Source organism: Centruroides sculpturatus, unplaced genomic scaffold (assembly GCF_000671375.1).
Source record: "Centruroides sculpturatus isolate CEXI.00-Female unplaced genomic scaffold, Cexi_2.0 scaffold97, whole genome shotgun sequence".
In the NCBI taxonomy this organism is placed as follows: domain Eukaryota; kingdom Metazoa; phylum Arthropoda; class Arachnida; order Scorpiones; family Buthidae; genus Centruroides; species Centruroides sculpturatus.
Window position 1 is genome coordinate 466,137 of NW_019384412.1, and position 15,232 is coordinate 481,368.

At 29.2% G+C, this 15,232-nt stretch overlaps 1 protein-coding gene across 1 annotated transcript in view; it reads left to right on the forward strand.

Moving 5' to 3' along the window:
• Positions 1 to 2,307: 2,307 nt before the first annotated feature.
• Positions 2,308 to 15,232, forward strand: part of LOC111619040 (glycine receptor subunit alphaZ1-like) — a 63,439-nt gene continuing 50,514 nt past the window's right edge. The window contains exon 1 of the mRNA XM_023360679.1: positions 2,308 to 2,415. Within this exon, the coding sequence (XP_023216447.1) occupies positions 2,333 to 2,415 (83 nt within the window). The 5' untranslated portion in view covers positions 2,308 to 2,332. The remainder of the gene's footprint in view (positions 2,416 to 15,232) is intronic.

Below are 15,232 nucleotides of genomic sequence, written 5' to 3' on the forward strand. Positions count from 1 at the left end.
CAATTTTATGAAATCTTCAAAATGCATTGAAGTATAACTGCAGATTTCAAAATGTATAAGTTTACGATTTTTATCTTTTATTCCCTCAAGTCTTTCTACAGAATGAAAAAAAAACTTTTACATGACCACATAGTTATTATTATACTGTACAATAGTTTGATACGTGAATTTATATTATAGCAACCGTATTAATTATTAAGTACTGTACGCATCATCCACTTTGATTACTTCATAATGATTTATATATCTGAAATATATTCATCAGATAATAATTGTAAATATTCATGATATTCTGATGAATAATAGGCTTATTAATAACTTATTTAATTACCGAATTTATAATATTTTCGACATATAATTATGAAAAGCGCTATTCAGTAAATACGAACCGTCCCGATTGAGAAGGTCATCACGTATGACTTGTTGATAAATTTACTATAGGGTCCTATATAATGTAAGGATTTGAAAGTTATATAAGTTAAAAATCATTAATAAATAGCATAATTAAAATTTTTCCCCATATACAATTATCTAGTAACATAAATTTTGTGTAATGAGAGATTGTTGGGGCCCGGGGATAGAACGGGTTTCTTTTGCCATGTTTAAGATATGGCAAAAGTCTATTCAAAAATGGCAAAGAAGTAAATAAAATGTTTATTAATTAATAAAATGAAGTGTTGAAGAACGTAATTTCTTATATTCTCACTGTCTGTCCTTCTTTAATCTCGAGAACAATGTTAGATAGATGAAAGTCAAGACCAGAAATGGAAAACGCAGGAAAAGGAGGCCCCAATTAACTGAATATAAGTCACGTGACTTAAGTCATAGACCGAATAACACGTGACTTCAATTCAAATTTTCTCTAGAACAGAGTTACATAGATGACCGGCACGACTCTGTTGTTATCAGGAAAAGTATGATTTACAGGGGCACGCCACTACTAATTTAAGATGGAGAGCATATATTTTAAATTAAATAAATTAAGAATATAATTAAAAATTGCAGCACGATGTCACAATAATTATAATTAATTTTTTTCTATAAGTGTAATTTAAATATTTTCGCTAACTATTATATACATTACTGAAATTATTGTAAAAAAAACCTCTTTAAAGAATGAATTAAATAAAAATAACTTTTTACAGAATTAATTTAATTTGATTATTTATTTAATATATTCAAACTTCTCAACAACAAATATGATCGTTCTTCGAAGATGACCGTGTTTGGATGTTATTTTCTAAGGCAATTCATTAAGAAACGTTCCTGATAAACTGACCTCCGTTCCATATAAATAAAAATATTAAAATAATAAAGTTAATATTAATTAATTTTTATAACTCGTTATACACTTTCGAGAAAGCACAACCCTTTATGGCGATTATATTCGAACTTCCCAAGCTTTTTACAGCAATTAAATTAGAATTTCTTAACCTCTTTATAGCAATTACACTCGAACCTCCCAATAACGTCCTCATCTAATGGCTGTTATTGGCAGATTTGAATGTGATTGCTGTAAAGAACTCTAGAGGTTCCAGTGTAATTGCTATAAAGAACCGTGCCGTTTGGAAATTGTATACAAGTTACAAAATATAATTAATATATAAATTTTTATTTATTTATTTATTTATTTTTAATTTAAGGTTATAAAATCGAAGATAAACAAAGTAGTAAATATCGATTATCGTTCTAACGATAGTAAAAATAAGGTATTTAAACTATAACAAGATGTACATAATCAATTCAATGTTCCAAATACTGTCGTTAAAGGGGGTTCAATTGCCTTCAGTTGGACCGCCTAAACCCTGTACAGACCTCATCTTGTTCTTGACTGACCTCACAACCTGCAACTCCTTTAGATAAGAGTGATTGGCTCGTAGACTATGATTACCTGGGGCTTATTCTAACATCAACTACCCTTAGTTTTGACGAGGAGGTAATTTTAACCTGTTCGTATTTGTGTATCGATTAAGATTTCTGGCGCCGCTGTCTGCATACAATTTGAAATATATTCATTTCTAAAAACATTATCGTTCCTTCTTTCAAAATTCTTCTTNAATTAAAAATTTAATTGAAATAAAAGTTAAATATTTTGTATAAAATTATCTTTAAATAAATGTATTATTATTTATAACAAATTTTATTTTATATATTTTAAAATAAATATTTACGAATTTTTCATTAGTTTAAAAGTATATATATTTTTTCTTGTATAATCGTTAAATGACATGCGCAATGGATGGTGAAGTCTGTGACTTGGGATGTATTTAAGGTATGATACAGCGTTAGCTGTTGTAGTCTGTGTTCGCTTGTCACAGCGACAGGGTTGAAAATGCTAACACTTCGACCTTTAGTACTGGCTGTTTGCCTTCAGTTTTCTATGTTAAATGCAAATTTTGGAAAGAATATTCATAAGTAAGTATTACTTAATAAATTAAGATGTGATATTGATGAATTAAATTGTATTTTCTATCTCCCCTCTTATTCTAAAAACTAAGGTAAATACTTTTATAGTTTCTAAATAAGAAATAAAAATATATTATTTAATTTATTAAATTTAATATTACAGAAAAACCTGTGTAAACCGGTACCGAATCTACTTTCCGATTTGGTAGGTTTCCGTTATAAACAGGTTTTTTTTAAACGTAGAAAATCGCTCCGTTCCGCTGCAGATTTCAAAATGTATAAGTTTACGATTTTTATCTTTTATTCCCTCAAGTCTTTCTACAGAATGAAAAAAAAACTTTTACATGACCACATAGTTATTATTATACTGTACAATAGTTTGATACGTGAATTTATATTATAGCAACCGTATTAATTATTAAGTACTGTACGCATCATCCACTTTGATTACTTCATAATGATTTATATATCTGAAATATATTCATCAGATAATAATTGTAAATATTCATGATATTCTGATGAATAATAGGCTTATTAATAACTTATTTAATTACCGAATTTATAATATTTTCGACATATAATTATGAAAAGCGCTATTCAGTAAATACGAACCGTCCCGATTGAGAAGGTCATCACGTATGACTTGTTGATAAATTTACTATAGGGTCCTATATAATGTAAGGATTTGAAAGTTATATAAGTTAAAAATCATTAATAAATAGCATAATTAAAATTTTTCCCCATATACAATTATCTAGTAACATTAATTTTGTGTAATGAGAGATTGTTGGGGCCCGGGGATAGAACGGGTTTCTTTTGCCATGTTTAAGATATGGCAAAAGTCTATTCAAAAATGGCAAAGAAGTAAATAAAATGTTTATTAATTAATAAAATGAAGTGTTGAAGAACGTAATTTCTTATATTCTCACTGTCTGTCCTTCTTTAATCTCGAGAACAATGTTAGATAGATGAAAGTCAAGACCAGAAATGGAAAACGCAGGAAAAGGAGGCCCCAATTAACTGAATATAAGTCACGTGACTTAAGTCATAGACCGAATAACATGTGACTTCAATTCAAATTTTCTCTAGAACAGAGTTACATAGATGACCGGCACGACTCTGTTGTTATCAGGAAAAGTATGATTTACAGGGGCACGCCACTACTAATTTAAGATGGAGAGCATATATTTTAAATTAAATAAATTAAGAATATAATTAAAAATTGCAGCACGATGTCACAATAATTATAATTAATTTTTTTCTATAAGTGTAATTTAAATATTTTCGCTAACTATTATATACATTACTGAAATTATTGTAAAAAAAACCTGTTTAAAGAATGAATTAAATAAAAATAACTTTTTACAGAATTAATTTAATTTGATTATTTATTTAATATATTCAAACTTCTCAACAACAAATATGATCGTTCTTCGAAGATGACCGTGTTTGGATGTTATTTTCTAAGGCAATTCATTAAGAAACGTTCCTGATAAACTGACCTCCGTTCCATATAAATAAAAATATTAAAATAATAAAGTTAATATTAATTAATTTTTATAACTCGTTATACACTTTCGAGAAAGCACAACCCTTTATGGCGATTATATTCGAACTTCCCAAGCTTTTTACAGCAATTAAATTAGAATTTCTTAACCTCTTTATAGCAATTACACTCGAACCTCCCAATAACGTCCTCATCTAATGGCTGTTATTGGCAGATTTGAATGTGATTGCTGTAAAGAACTCTAGAGGTTCCAGTGTAATTGCTATAAAGAACCGTGCCGTTTGGAAATTGTATACAAGTTACAAAATATAATTAATATATAAATTTTTATTTATTTATTTATTTATTTTTAATTTAAGTTTAATNTGTGATTTTCCTGTATATAAATTCAAGTAGTAGGGAAAAAAGACAATTTAGCCTTTCTTTGTCTTCACTTATATGTAAAAAATGTAAATAAATGTCAAGTATAAACTTCCTTTTTTTTATAATAATATAAAATATATAGCAGATTTTCTTTTATGATTTTTAAGCTTAGAATTAATAATAAATTCTATATTTTCAAGCTTTAAAAGTCATAAAGTCTGGAAATTTGCTTCATATTTTATATAAAAAAAGAAAGTTTATACTTGACATTTATTTAGTATATTTAAAGGAAATGTGTGTATGTATGTACTTATATATATATATACATAAATAATTTTTTTATGATTCAGTGCTTCTGAAGGAGTGATTAAATTATGAATAATAACACGCAGATGAACTATCCCTGTTAATTAACTTTTGGGCCACCTCTATGTTAAATACTTCTGTGCATTCTGCGCTGAATTTTTTAAGAACTTTTATCGTATAATTATTAAAAAAATAGATTTTATCGGCTTAGCCTCTTAGATTCTAAATCTTATTTTGATCACGAAGCAGTTTATACAGAGAAGAAGTTTATAACCCTAGAGACCAGCTAATGACTGATCCATACCATGTTAAAGTATAGAATGTTCTTCATAAATTAATCAATAAAATGATGTAAATCTCTTAAAAATTACGTTTAAGATTACTTAAGAACGGATTAAAAAGTAATAAATAATATTAAAATACCAGATTCGAAAAGTTTTCAGTTAATTAGGTCCTAAGATAGTAAAAGTTCTAGCATAAAAATAAATAAATATAAAAATACATTTACTGTATTTATTCTTATATGAAGACAGTATAAAGATAAAGAGATTAAGAATCTATTGATAGAAACTTTTCTTTAATATCTTAATTGTACATATCCATTTTGTGTAAACGATTTCTGACAAGTACTAGATCTGCACTTCACTTAATTGAAGTGGATATTTATAAACTAAAGACACGACGATATTTCAGGCCCGCTTCTCATCATACGGTCTCTTCCATTGTGGGCTTGGACTAACTTACCATAAACATGATTAAAAAGGCCCTCCTATCGGTATCCATTAGTGACCGAGTGGAAAAAACACTGACCTCTAATGGACTGGGCGCGTGGAGTTTTCTGGATTTTCTTCATATGTGTAACATCTAATTAGGGAGTACTTATCCATACAAAGTTCTCACGTGAAGTATCTCCTACTTCACGTGTTTAGAGCCTAAATAGGGACTAGTTTCCCATAGAAGTTTCCTATGCAAAATCTTCACTTCAGGCATCTTCTTCTTGTGTCTAACGCCTAAATAGGGACTACTTTCCCGTAGAATTTTCCCATAAAAAGTCCTCATATAAGGCATCTCCGTTTCCATAGGAAGCATCATTCTTTGGCGTATTGTTCATGTATTGCGTTGCCTCATTCCATTAATTCATCCATCCAAACTAGCACCCATAGAACGGAAAGAATCAAAAAGTTAAATAGATACATGTATTTATCTTTAAAATTACTTAAATTGTGAAGGACAACATTAAATTATTGGCATAAAATGACTTTTTATGTGTTTAATTCTAATTAATGCGTCAATTTTTAAGACATTGTTTGTGATTTGAATGAAGATTTTCTAACTGAGATAACATTCATCGAATTCACATATGAAAAAAAGGACCTCTTAATGCCAGTAAGGAAGAAAGAGCCAAGGATAAATGATGGAAAAGATGTAAAGGAGGATACACCATAATTTTAAATGGTAGAATAAGCTGAAGCCGATGATATACGGATATATTAACATATTTTTATTGTGTATTGCGTAAGTTCGCACCTGACTAACGAGATGACTGCGTGGATTTTCCGGATTTTCTTTACATGTCTAACACCATAATAGGAGTTAGTTTCCCCATACAAATTCTCGCGGGAGTCATCCCTTTCGCAGATCGCCCACGTGTTGCCTTAACCTATTACTCCAATCTATATTCTGCAACAGTGCTACATTACAATTTAAAATACGGGTGTTGCAGTAATAGAGAAATCCCCTTGTTGATGTTAAACAGTGTATCGCAGAAAATCGAACAGAAATAAAAAAAAAGAATGTGATAGGAAAGAACGATGTTTTTGTTTTGAATTTAAACTGTTTATAGTCTTTCTGTTTTTAAATTTAATTGTTTACCATATTTTAAAGTCTTTTGAAGTTTGTAACATACAGATTTGTTTATAAGTTTATCAACATTGAAAATGGTGTAAAATTTTGCCATCAACAAATAAAATACAGTAGCAAGATAAATATTTAATACTAGCTGCGTATGTCCCGTATTGCTCGGACTTTAGAGTGGGGATTGGTGAAGTTGGATTGGAAAAGGGTGATGAACACAATGGTGTTAGTGGCTAAAATGTATATTTATTGACCTGAATATTTACAATAATGAAACTGTAAAACACAAGAAATTGCTCCGGTTTAAATTAAGGGGTAGGGATTTAGAGGTGTTAGAGAGTGCGGATCTCTACTGTAGTAGATAAGTTTAACGATATGGAACCTTTTACTTAACATACATACTTATTTTTACTTTTATATATACACTTANCTACTTAAAATCCTTACTTTACACAAGTAGTAGTGGTAATGTCATTTACACGCTTCGTGTTGAAGCTGTATTTGAAGTTTATTTCTAAATAATTTAAGTGAATAAATAATCTCCTTTCAAATGCACTTTTATACTAAAAATAGACCATAGAAACTGTATTTTTCATACAGGAAATAAATATAATAATGAGCGATAAAGGCGCATCGTGTCTTGAAATGTAGAGCGTTACAGGCGGAACATATTTTAAGAATTACACAGAAAGAACTCCTTTAAATTTAAACATTTAAACATTATTATTGAATAATCATTGACATAACACATGTATTTTATTCATTGCAAGATTCATTATTTAAAATAAAATTAATTTTATTTTTTATGATAAAAACAAAATGTGGCAAATCAAACAATTTATTGAAGTAAGAAACAGTTGAGTCTAAAAAAATACAACAAAACCTTTTCTTATAAAAATATTTGCTAATTAAAATAAAATAAAAGTTGTTACATTAATAAATGGGTTTATGTATTTATTTTCTAAAGAAATGTCTATATAATTTATTGCATTTTAATGTAATTTTCTTCTTAATTTTATATTTTCTTGCATGGTAAAGAAAATTTATTTTACACGTGGATTTATCTTTTTAAAATGATTCTGATGATTCTAATGACAGAAATTAAAATAATTCTAACGATTCTAGTGCTAAAATCGCTTAATGATTCTAGCTCTTTTAACGGTAATAATTTTAATGATTCTAGTGATGACAGTTTGACGATAATAATGATGATTCTAGTGATGACAGTTTGATGAAAATGATGATGATTCTAGTGATGTCAGTTTGATAATAATGATGATGATTCTAGTGATGCCAGTTTGATAATAATGATGATGATTCTAGTGACATGCACTTGATGATAATTCCAATTGTTCTAGCGATGACGATTTAATGATTAATGATTCAATTTATGCTGATTTGAGATAATTCTACGATTCTGGTGATTAGAATTTATTTATTTTGTCAGCTGTTTGTAAAGTGGAAGAACCCGTGGAGACTACATATTTCAAAATAATGTATAATATATCTTTATAAAATTAAGATAAGTAAAGAAAACTTTATAATTAATTTATAAAATTTCTCATCTCAGTTTATTTATTTTTCACGAAATTTTATTTAGCTTTTAATTGTTTAAACATCACCTCAATTATTCCCTATGAGAAAACCAAAAGTTTATAACAGAAAATTATGTTTTAAAAGTTCTTATTTTCACTTGAATTATTAATTAGAAAATATTATTGCAACTACTTACACTAATTAAATACTTGAGATAAAAATTTATATAAATAATTTTGAATATTTAAGTGTATTGACGTTTCATAAGTGAAATTAAGAAGTGGAAGTGTCACTTGACAATTACTTTTAGATTTAAGTATGTTGCACTTTAAGTCAGAGATACTTGTACATAAAAATAATTATATATCATTAAAATTAGCAGCACGAAGACTTTAAAAATATATTAAAACTTAATTAGATCAGCACCAAATAGAATTAAAATTATTGTTTAAAATGTGATTAAACTTACGTGAAATTATCATTAATAAATTTTAAAAAATGTAATGAAAATTCTATAATACATTAAAACCTGTGTAAACCGGAATTGACTGAATATTTTTTCCTGGTTTGACAGGTTTCCGTATTAAGCAGGTTATTTTCTAACGTAGAAAATCGCTCCTTTCAGAATAATTTTTTCCGTTTAGTCAGGTTTTCTGTTTTGAACAGGTTTTTACTGTGTATATTCCTGTAAACAATAGTTTATATTATAAACTACTGTAAAACCTGTCTAAAACGGAACGTAAATAAAGCAGAAACCTGACTAAACGAGTAAAAATCTTCGAAATAGAGCTAGTTTCTTTCAAAAAAACCTGTTCAAATCTGAAAACATACTTGTACGATTCCGGTTTACACAGGTTTTACTGTAACTTATTTCAATTATAACATTGAATGCGTTCATAAAACTTGTACCATTTTTTACTTGATTTCCAATTTACAACCAAGTTTAAATTAAGTGTCAAACCACTAAATAATAAATTACTGCCAATTTAACAATCTTCAACATCAAGATTTTCAAGAATCAACAAAAGATTTTATACATCCAATTTAATATTTAGAAAGCTAAAGTAGTATTTGGAAATTTCCTACTTTGGAGTGTGTAGCAAAACAATAGGATCCATTGTCGTTGCTATGAGTAAACTTTCCTATATAATTTGTCTTAGGATAAGATGGATGTGTTTACATCTTCCTTTAACTTAAATAAAACTTGTGATTGATTATTATACTTTGTCAAAACAGTTAAAGTATTGAAGAAGATAGCTTACAAATCAAATGAAGATTATCAGGGTCTTCGAATGGTGATATGAAGCCCGGGTTAGAGCGAGGAGTTTTTTTTTTTACCATTCTTCTTTGAACAAATGAAATTCGTAGAATGTTTCTTTCTTAATACGAAACAGCCTTAAAGACTTTTCTCTTAGTAAAAATAATGTTAATAGGAATAGAAATGTAGAGTTTAGATTACAGTATTGTATCAAAGCATCCCATGGTCGAGGGTGTAAGGTTACATATCTCAATCACTTTTACAATTATAATTTGTGTAATTTTTAATTCTATCAGTGCCTACTTTGCTCTCTCTGAGGATGCCCATGGTAGGAAAAATGAATGTTTACTAAGAGGTCTCCATGGTTCCTACCATGAGCGGAGGAAGGGAGTTGTAGTGGTTTCTACTACGAGAAGCGGAGGAAAATCTCCAGCTCCTCCCCTTCTTCAACTTAGAAGATAATGTACTATTTTATTAGATTACTTTATGCATTTTCTATGAAATAAAGTAAAAGTTATAAAATTATTTTAGCAAATAAATTGGTTACAAAATTTTATAATATTTTCGAAGCGATTTATCAGTATTTTCAGATGATGGAGTGGTACGTTTGTCTGTACGACTAGTTCAAAGTATAATATTCAAACTGAAATTGATAGCAGTGTTGTTTGAAATAAGCTGTAGTTTTTTTTAAAATAATAGACAGCTTTGCCATTCGATAAAGATAATGCTAATGCTAGCCACATAATCTGTAGGGTTCTGATACTTCATGTTAAATCCAGGGCTATGGAGTCTGAGTTGGAGTCGTCAAAAATCCCCCCAACTCCAACTCTTTATTATTTTCCCAATTTGTTATGTATATAAAAAACGAAAAAGTATTTGAATCATGTCACATTTGACCCTTCAAGTTTCTTGCAAATCTATACATTTGGAGATCTCTCGAACCCAAAAAATGTCAAATAAAGGGAAAAATTCATGCGTGTGCATATGTTGGCATCTAATTTGTTTAATTTCTTTATTCTGTTTTGAATTAAACAATATCTCAGAATGAGTAAAGTTTAAGAAACAAAATTTGGCACAGTAGCATATGTATAAATTAATGCTATTAAATTTTGGTTCTTAATTAAAGGTTGACAGAGACATAGAAGGGGTCATGTGTCATATCTCCAGTGTGGTTGGACTTAATGAATACAGTAGAGCGTCGTTTATCGGAATCAGTTGGAGACTGGGGTTGTTCAGATAACCGATTATGTACGAAAAAATATATTAACCTATTCCATGTTGAAATTTTTCTTTGTTGCATGTCACTTTGTGTTGAATTTTTGTCGATGTTAAGCCTAACAAAAATTTTTATAATAATAATTGTGGCTATTGTATCGTAAAAAATTATTTCTTTATTTTGTACAAACAAAGTAAATATATTGAAAAATATAAAAACAAAAAAAAATATACTTTAGAAGATAATTTAGTAGCAAAAGCATTTGATTCAGCATGACATACATCTCGACACACAGTCCTCAGAAAAACACCACACAAAAGTGCCAGTGCTGCCAGCTAAAACACACACACCAACAAAAAAAATATTGGAGTAGCCCAAGACATAGCCAAAGGTTGCAGTGCCACAGCACTAGCGGAAATTTAAATTTGCCGACTAGAACGCTTTTGGTTGACCGGCTTTCGGATAAACGACTCTCTACTGTGTTTTACTTTTTATTAGCAATCACAATCTTATAATATAATCAAGATGGATTAATAATAATAATAAGCTCAGAGTTCAAACATTTAGAAATTGAAAGTTGAAATTTAGTACACAGGATGTCATAAGAACATACACTAAGAAGGGATTTTTCAAAATTTTCTCACTGGGGACGAGGGAGAAGGTTAAGGATCACCCCAAAGAACTCTGTTTCTACTGTACTATTTTAGATGCAATTTTTTGCATTTTTTGCAAAAAATCAAACATTCCTTTAGACCCATCTAAAAATTCTCTAATTAGACTCAGAAGAGGGGGGACCTAATTCTTGCACCCAGTGAAAATGGGTAAGATTGGTTATAATCTCAATCTTCATTATTGTTACTTTCTGCCCAAGCAACATCTGGCTAATCTGCTAGTTTTTTTTATAAAACTTGTTTCTACCCTCAAATTAAGCTTGAGTTCTAATATGAGTACGACAGAAAAGGAAATCTTACAAAATTTGAAGATGATATTTACTATGCACTAGAAAAAATAAATCACATTGACCATTCTTCAAGTTTAGATGTTAAAACTGCAATACTACACTATCCAGACATTATCCTCCAAGATAGAGCATTGATTGTCACAGCATTGCCACCAACCAAGTTTCAGTAGAGCATTTATTTTTCACTCTTAAAATTATTAAATATGATTTAAGAGCTTCAGTGAATCCNAATGTCCGTTGATCGAGTCAAGTAACGGCCAAACAGAAAGTCCGTTGTTCGCAGTGTCCGTTATTCGAGGCGTACGTTATACGAGGCACCACTGTATATTGATCAGTCAAAAATTAACCCCCCCCCCATATTTTTACATTTCTGGTTTCAGAGGACCTTGAAACGTTGAGAAATGCAAATAATTTGGGGGTTTTTATTGTATGTACGGATGTTTTGTGTGTATGAAGGGCACCCAATTTGAAACTTAATAACTCTTGTGTCTTTTGACGAAATTTTTTGAAATTTTGCACAGATATTTGTAAATTAAAAGAGATTGATACTATTAAAGTTTGATGGTTAAAAGTCGAGGGGGGTCATCTGACTATTTGAGTGAGGAAATGCTTAACTTTTCTAATTAATTTTATATGTGATAATATTTTTAATGTATTAATTAATATGTTATAGATAATGAAATTACAATACAAAGTATCCAATGGATAAATAAATTCATTAAGACACTAAACTAATTGTTGAGAAATTTCAGTTTAGGATTCTTCTGGGAACAATTTATTGGAAGGATAAGAATGAATATGTTTATAGAAGTAGAGACATGAGGGTTGCCTTAGGAAATAAAATGCTCAACTCTAAAATCTTTAAATAAAATTTAAGACGTATTGATTAACATAATATAATCAATGAAGACATTCGTATTGCAAGCAATAGATAAAGTTTGATGGTAATTACGATATACAGGAACAATATCGAGAATGAATAACGATTCGTGTTTGATGTAGTTGATTAGAATTCTCCCACTGTGATTAATAATTTTATCTTTAGAACGTCTACGATTTACTATAAACTTCATTTTATTCATTATTAATTGTTTACAATTCAGATACCTAGCTTTTCTTATCATCTAGTACCTATATTACAGTCGAAATCAAAAATAAATGCATCTATCACCGTAGAAGTGTAATATAAGATGCACTGGTAGCGGTCGCGGGTTCGTACCTGAACGACGGACTGGCCGGGTGGAGTTTTTCCAATTTTTTCACGTGTTTAACACTAAATAGGGTCCAGTTTTCTTCCCCAAAGGTTTGTTATCCTATAGGCAAAAAGGGCAATTGCCTGGTGACACCATCAACAGAAGGACCCAAACCAATCTTTTATAAGAAAATATTTCACCAAAAATTCCTCCGAAGAAGAATGTCTGAAGTCAACACTGTACACGAGGATCCCTAATGCAAATTCGCCTGTACTTCATGAAGCAATACGCTCAATTGATTGGCGATTTGGCATTGTGTTGCGAAGCCACACTCCTTGATCTGATCAAAAATTCTGATCGTGTTTTAAATTCCTGAGACATTTCTTTTTCTGGTTAATGTAATATTCTATAATCCTTTTTCTTTATAAAGAAGGAATTACAATTTAAAAAGTGTAAAGTGAGATGATTTGTTTCTCGAATATCAATACCATAGCATTAGATAACTGGAAATATTTATTGTAACAAAGTCTTCAGAATTAATATAAATATTTTTTATTATAAGTTTTAGTTTATTTTAAATTCCGTCTACATCAAAATTTAACTGAGATGTTGATTCACGAAGGATTTATTTAAAATTTCCGAAGGGGTTGTGCACAAATTACGTGGATTAGTATGTATATAATCGTTACAAGGAGGTTGTGTGCTTACAAAAATGTAATGTAATGCTAAGGTTTCAACCATTGGGTAACGTGCTTCTTTCTGAAGTATTACATGTACTGTACATTGTACTGCTTTGTACATTGTACATTTAATTAATAAAGCACGAAACGTTCAATACCTATTATTCTTTAGTACAATTAAAAGATCGATCGAAGATACGCGTAGTATCGAGGAGAGAGAGAGATATGTGTGCGTTACGGAGCGTTATATGGGGGTAGGATGGTAAATGAAAAGTATAAAATTATCGTAACGTAATTCATGGACCATTTCCAATTTTCTAACTCTGAATTCAATTTCAACAAAACTAGAATTAATATTTTATTGTTTTTTGTTTAAGTAACAAGAATTTTTTCCTTTTAACTTATTTTTTTCTTTCAATAACTGAAGCACGGAATCTAGAAATTAGAAGTTCCGTTTATGTTTCAAGATTCGAAGTTTATTTTGTCGAAAAGTATTATTCCATCAGGTTTCCTCGAGAGACCAATTTTGAGAGTTAAAGAGATCATCGATCTTGGTTATTTTTCCACTAACAGTGTTACTTTAATTGGAAACTATTTCAGGATCGTTAAGAAAGGTTTTCCCGTCTTTTAAGAAAGAACATGAAGAGCAGTTATTATACAATTATCTTATTAATTTAAACCATTTTATTTAACTTACGTAAAGTGTTTTTTTCTCCGCTATCATTGCTGCATTCAAGCCATTCTTCACACTTGTAGAAGTCGGGAAAACCTCTGAGTTCAACAACGAGTCTGTAAACTTTGAGGTCCAAATTTCTGTTTGAGGAATTAATAACATTAATTAAGTTTTTTTTTTGTCTAAATTTACAATTAAGTGACGAAGGTATAATGATGAGTCTATTCGTTTTGGATGAGAGAGAATTGATTTGATTAATGGGATAAAGTATATGCAACACGTAGGCGATCTGTGAAGGTGGCTGCCTCCCAGGAGAACTTTCTATGGTTAATTATCTTCTATTTAGATGTTACACATGTGAAGGAAATCCGGAAAACTCCACGTGGCCGAGGCGCGAACCCACGACCAGTAGTTTTATCCAGTCAGCTACTGATTGGCACAAAAAACAACCAATAATTTTATCTGTTATATATATAGCTACGAATGTTATTTTATTCATATTATTCATTAAACATTTAAATTTACAAATCTAACAGCTCAAACTTCTAGTTTAAGTTTAGATATAAGTCCTACCCTCGTTACTCTATTCTTTAAATAAACAAGTAAAATTACATAATTTATACGAAATTTATATTTAAATTAATCTTCTTTACAAAATACAACAAAAAAATCTTTAAATAAATTTATATTAAAGAATAAAAAATACATAAAATTGAAATAAAAAAAAAAATTGTTTTCTTTTCATTTTCTCCTGAAGAATTACTGTATTGTACTTTTAAAAATTCTTGTTTTTTTCCTTAAGAATTTTACGGATAGAAACAAACATCTGGCATTATTAGACACTAGAAGAAAGCTACATTCCTCCATGAATAAATCATAATCATAATCATTGTAAGTTGGTAACATTAAAAGAGAAAATTTAGGATAAAGTCTTCTGTTTAATGCATACATTAATAATTATTCATTCACTAATACATCCAATATTTCTAAATATCACGTTCTATTGACGCAGTAGAATTACATGATTTTTCTTTAAGTCATTTTAAAGCGTTAATTTTAATAAAATTTTTAAAGTATAGCATTTTATTATCACGTTTATCTCTATTCTATGCCATAAATATTTAAAGAGACTTACGCCAGATGTTCCGGTTAAAAGTTAAAGAGGAAGAATTTTTATTAAAATAACTTATAACATTAATTTGATAATTAAATAATTAACTTATCGCAGGTTTAGTTTTATTTATTTTCTGCAGAACTAAGTTAGTTGACTGCAGGACTC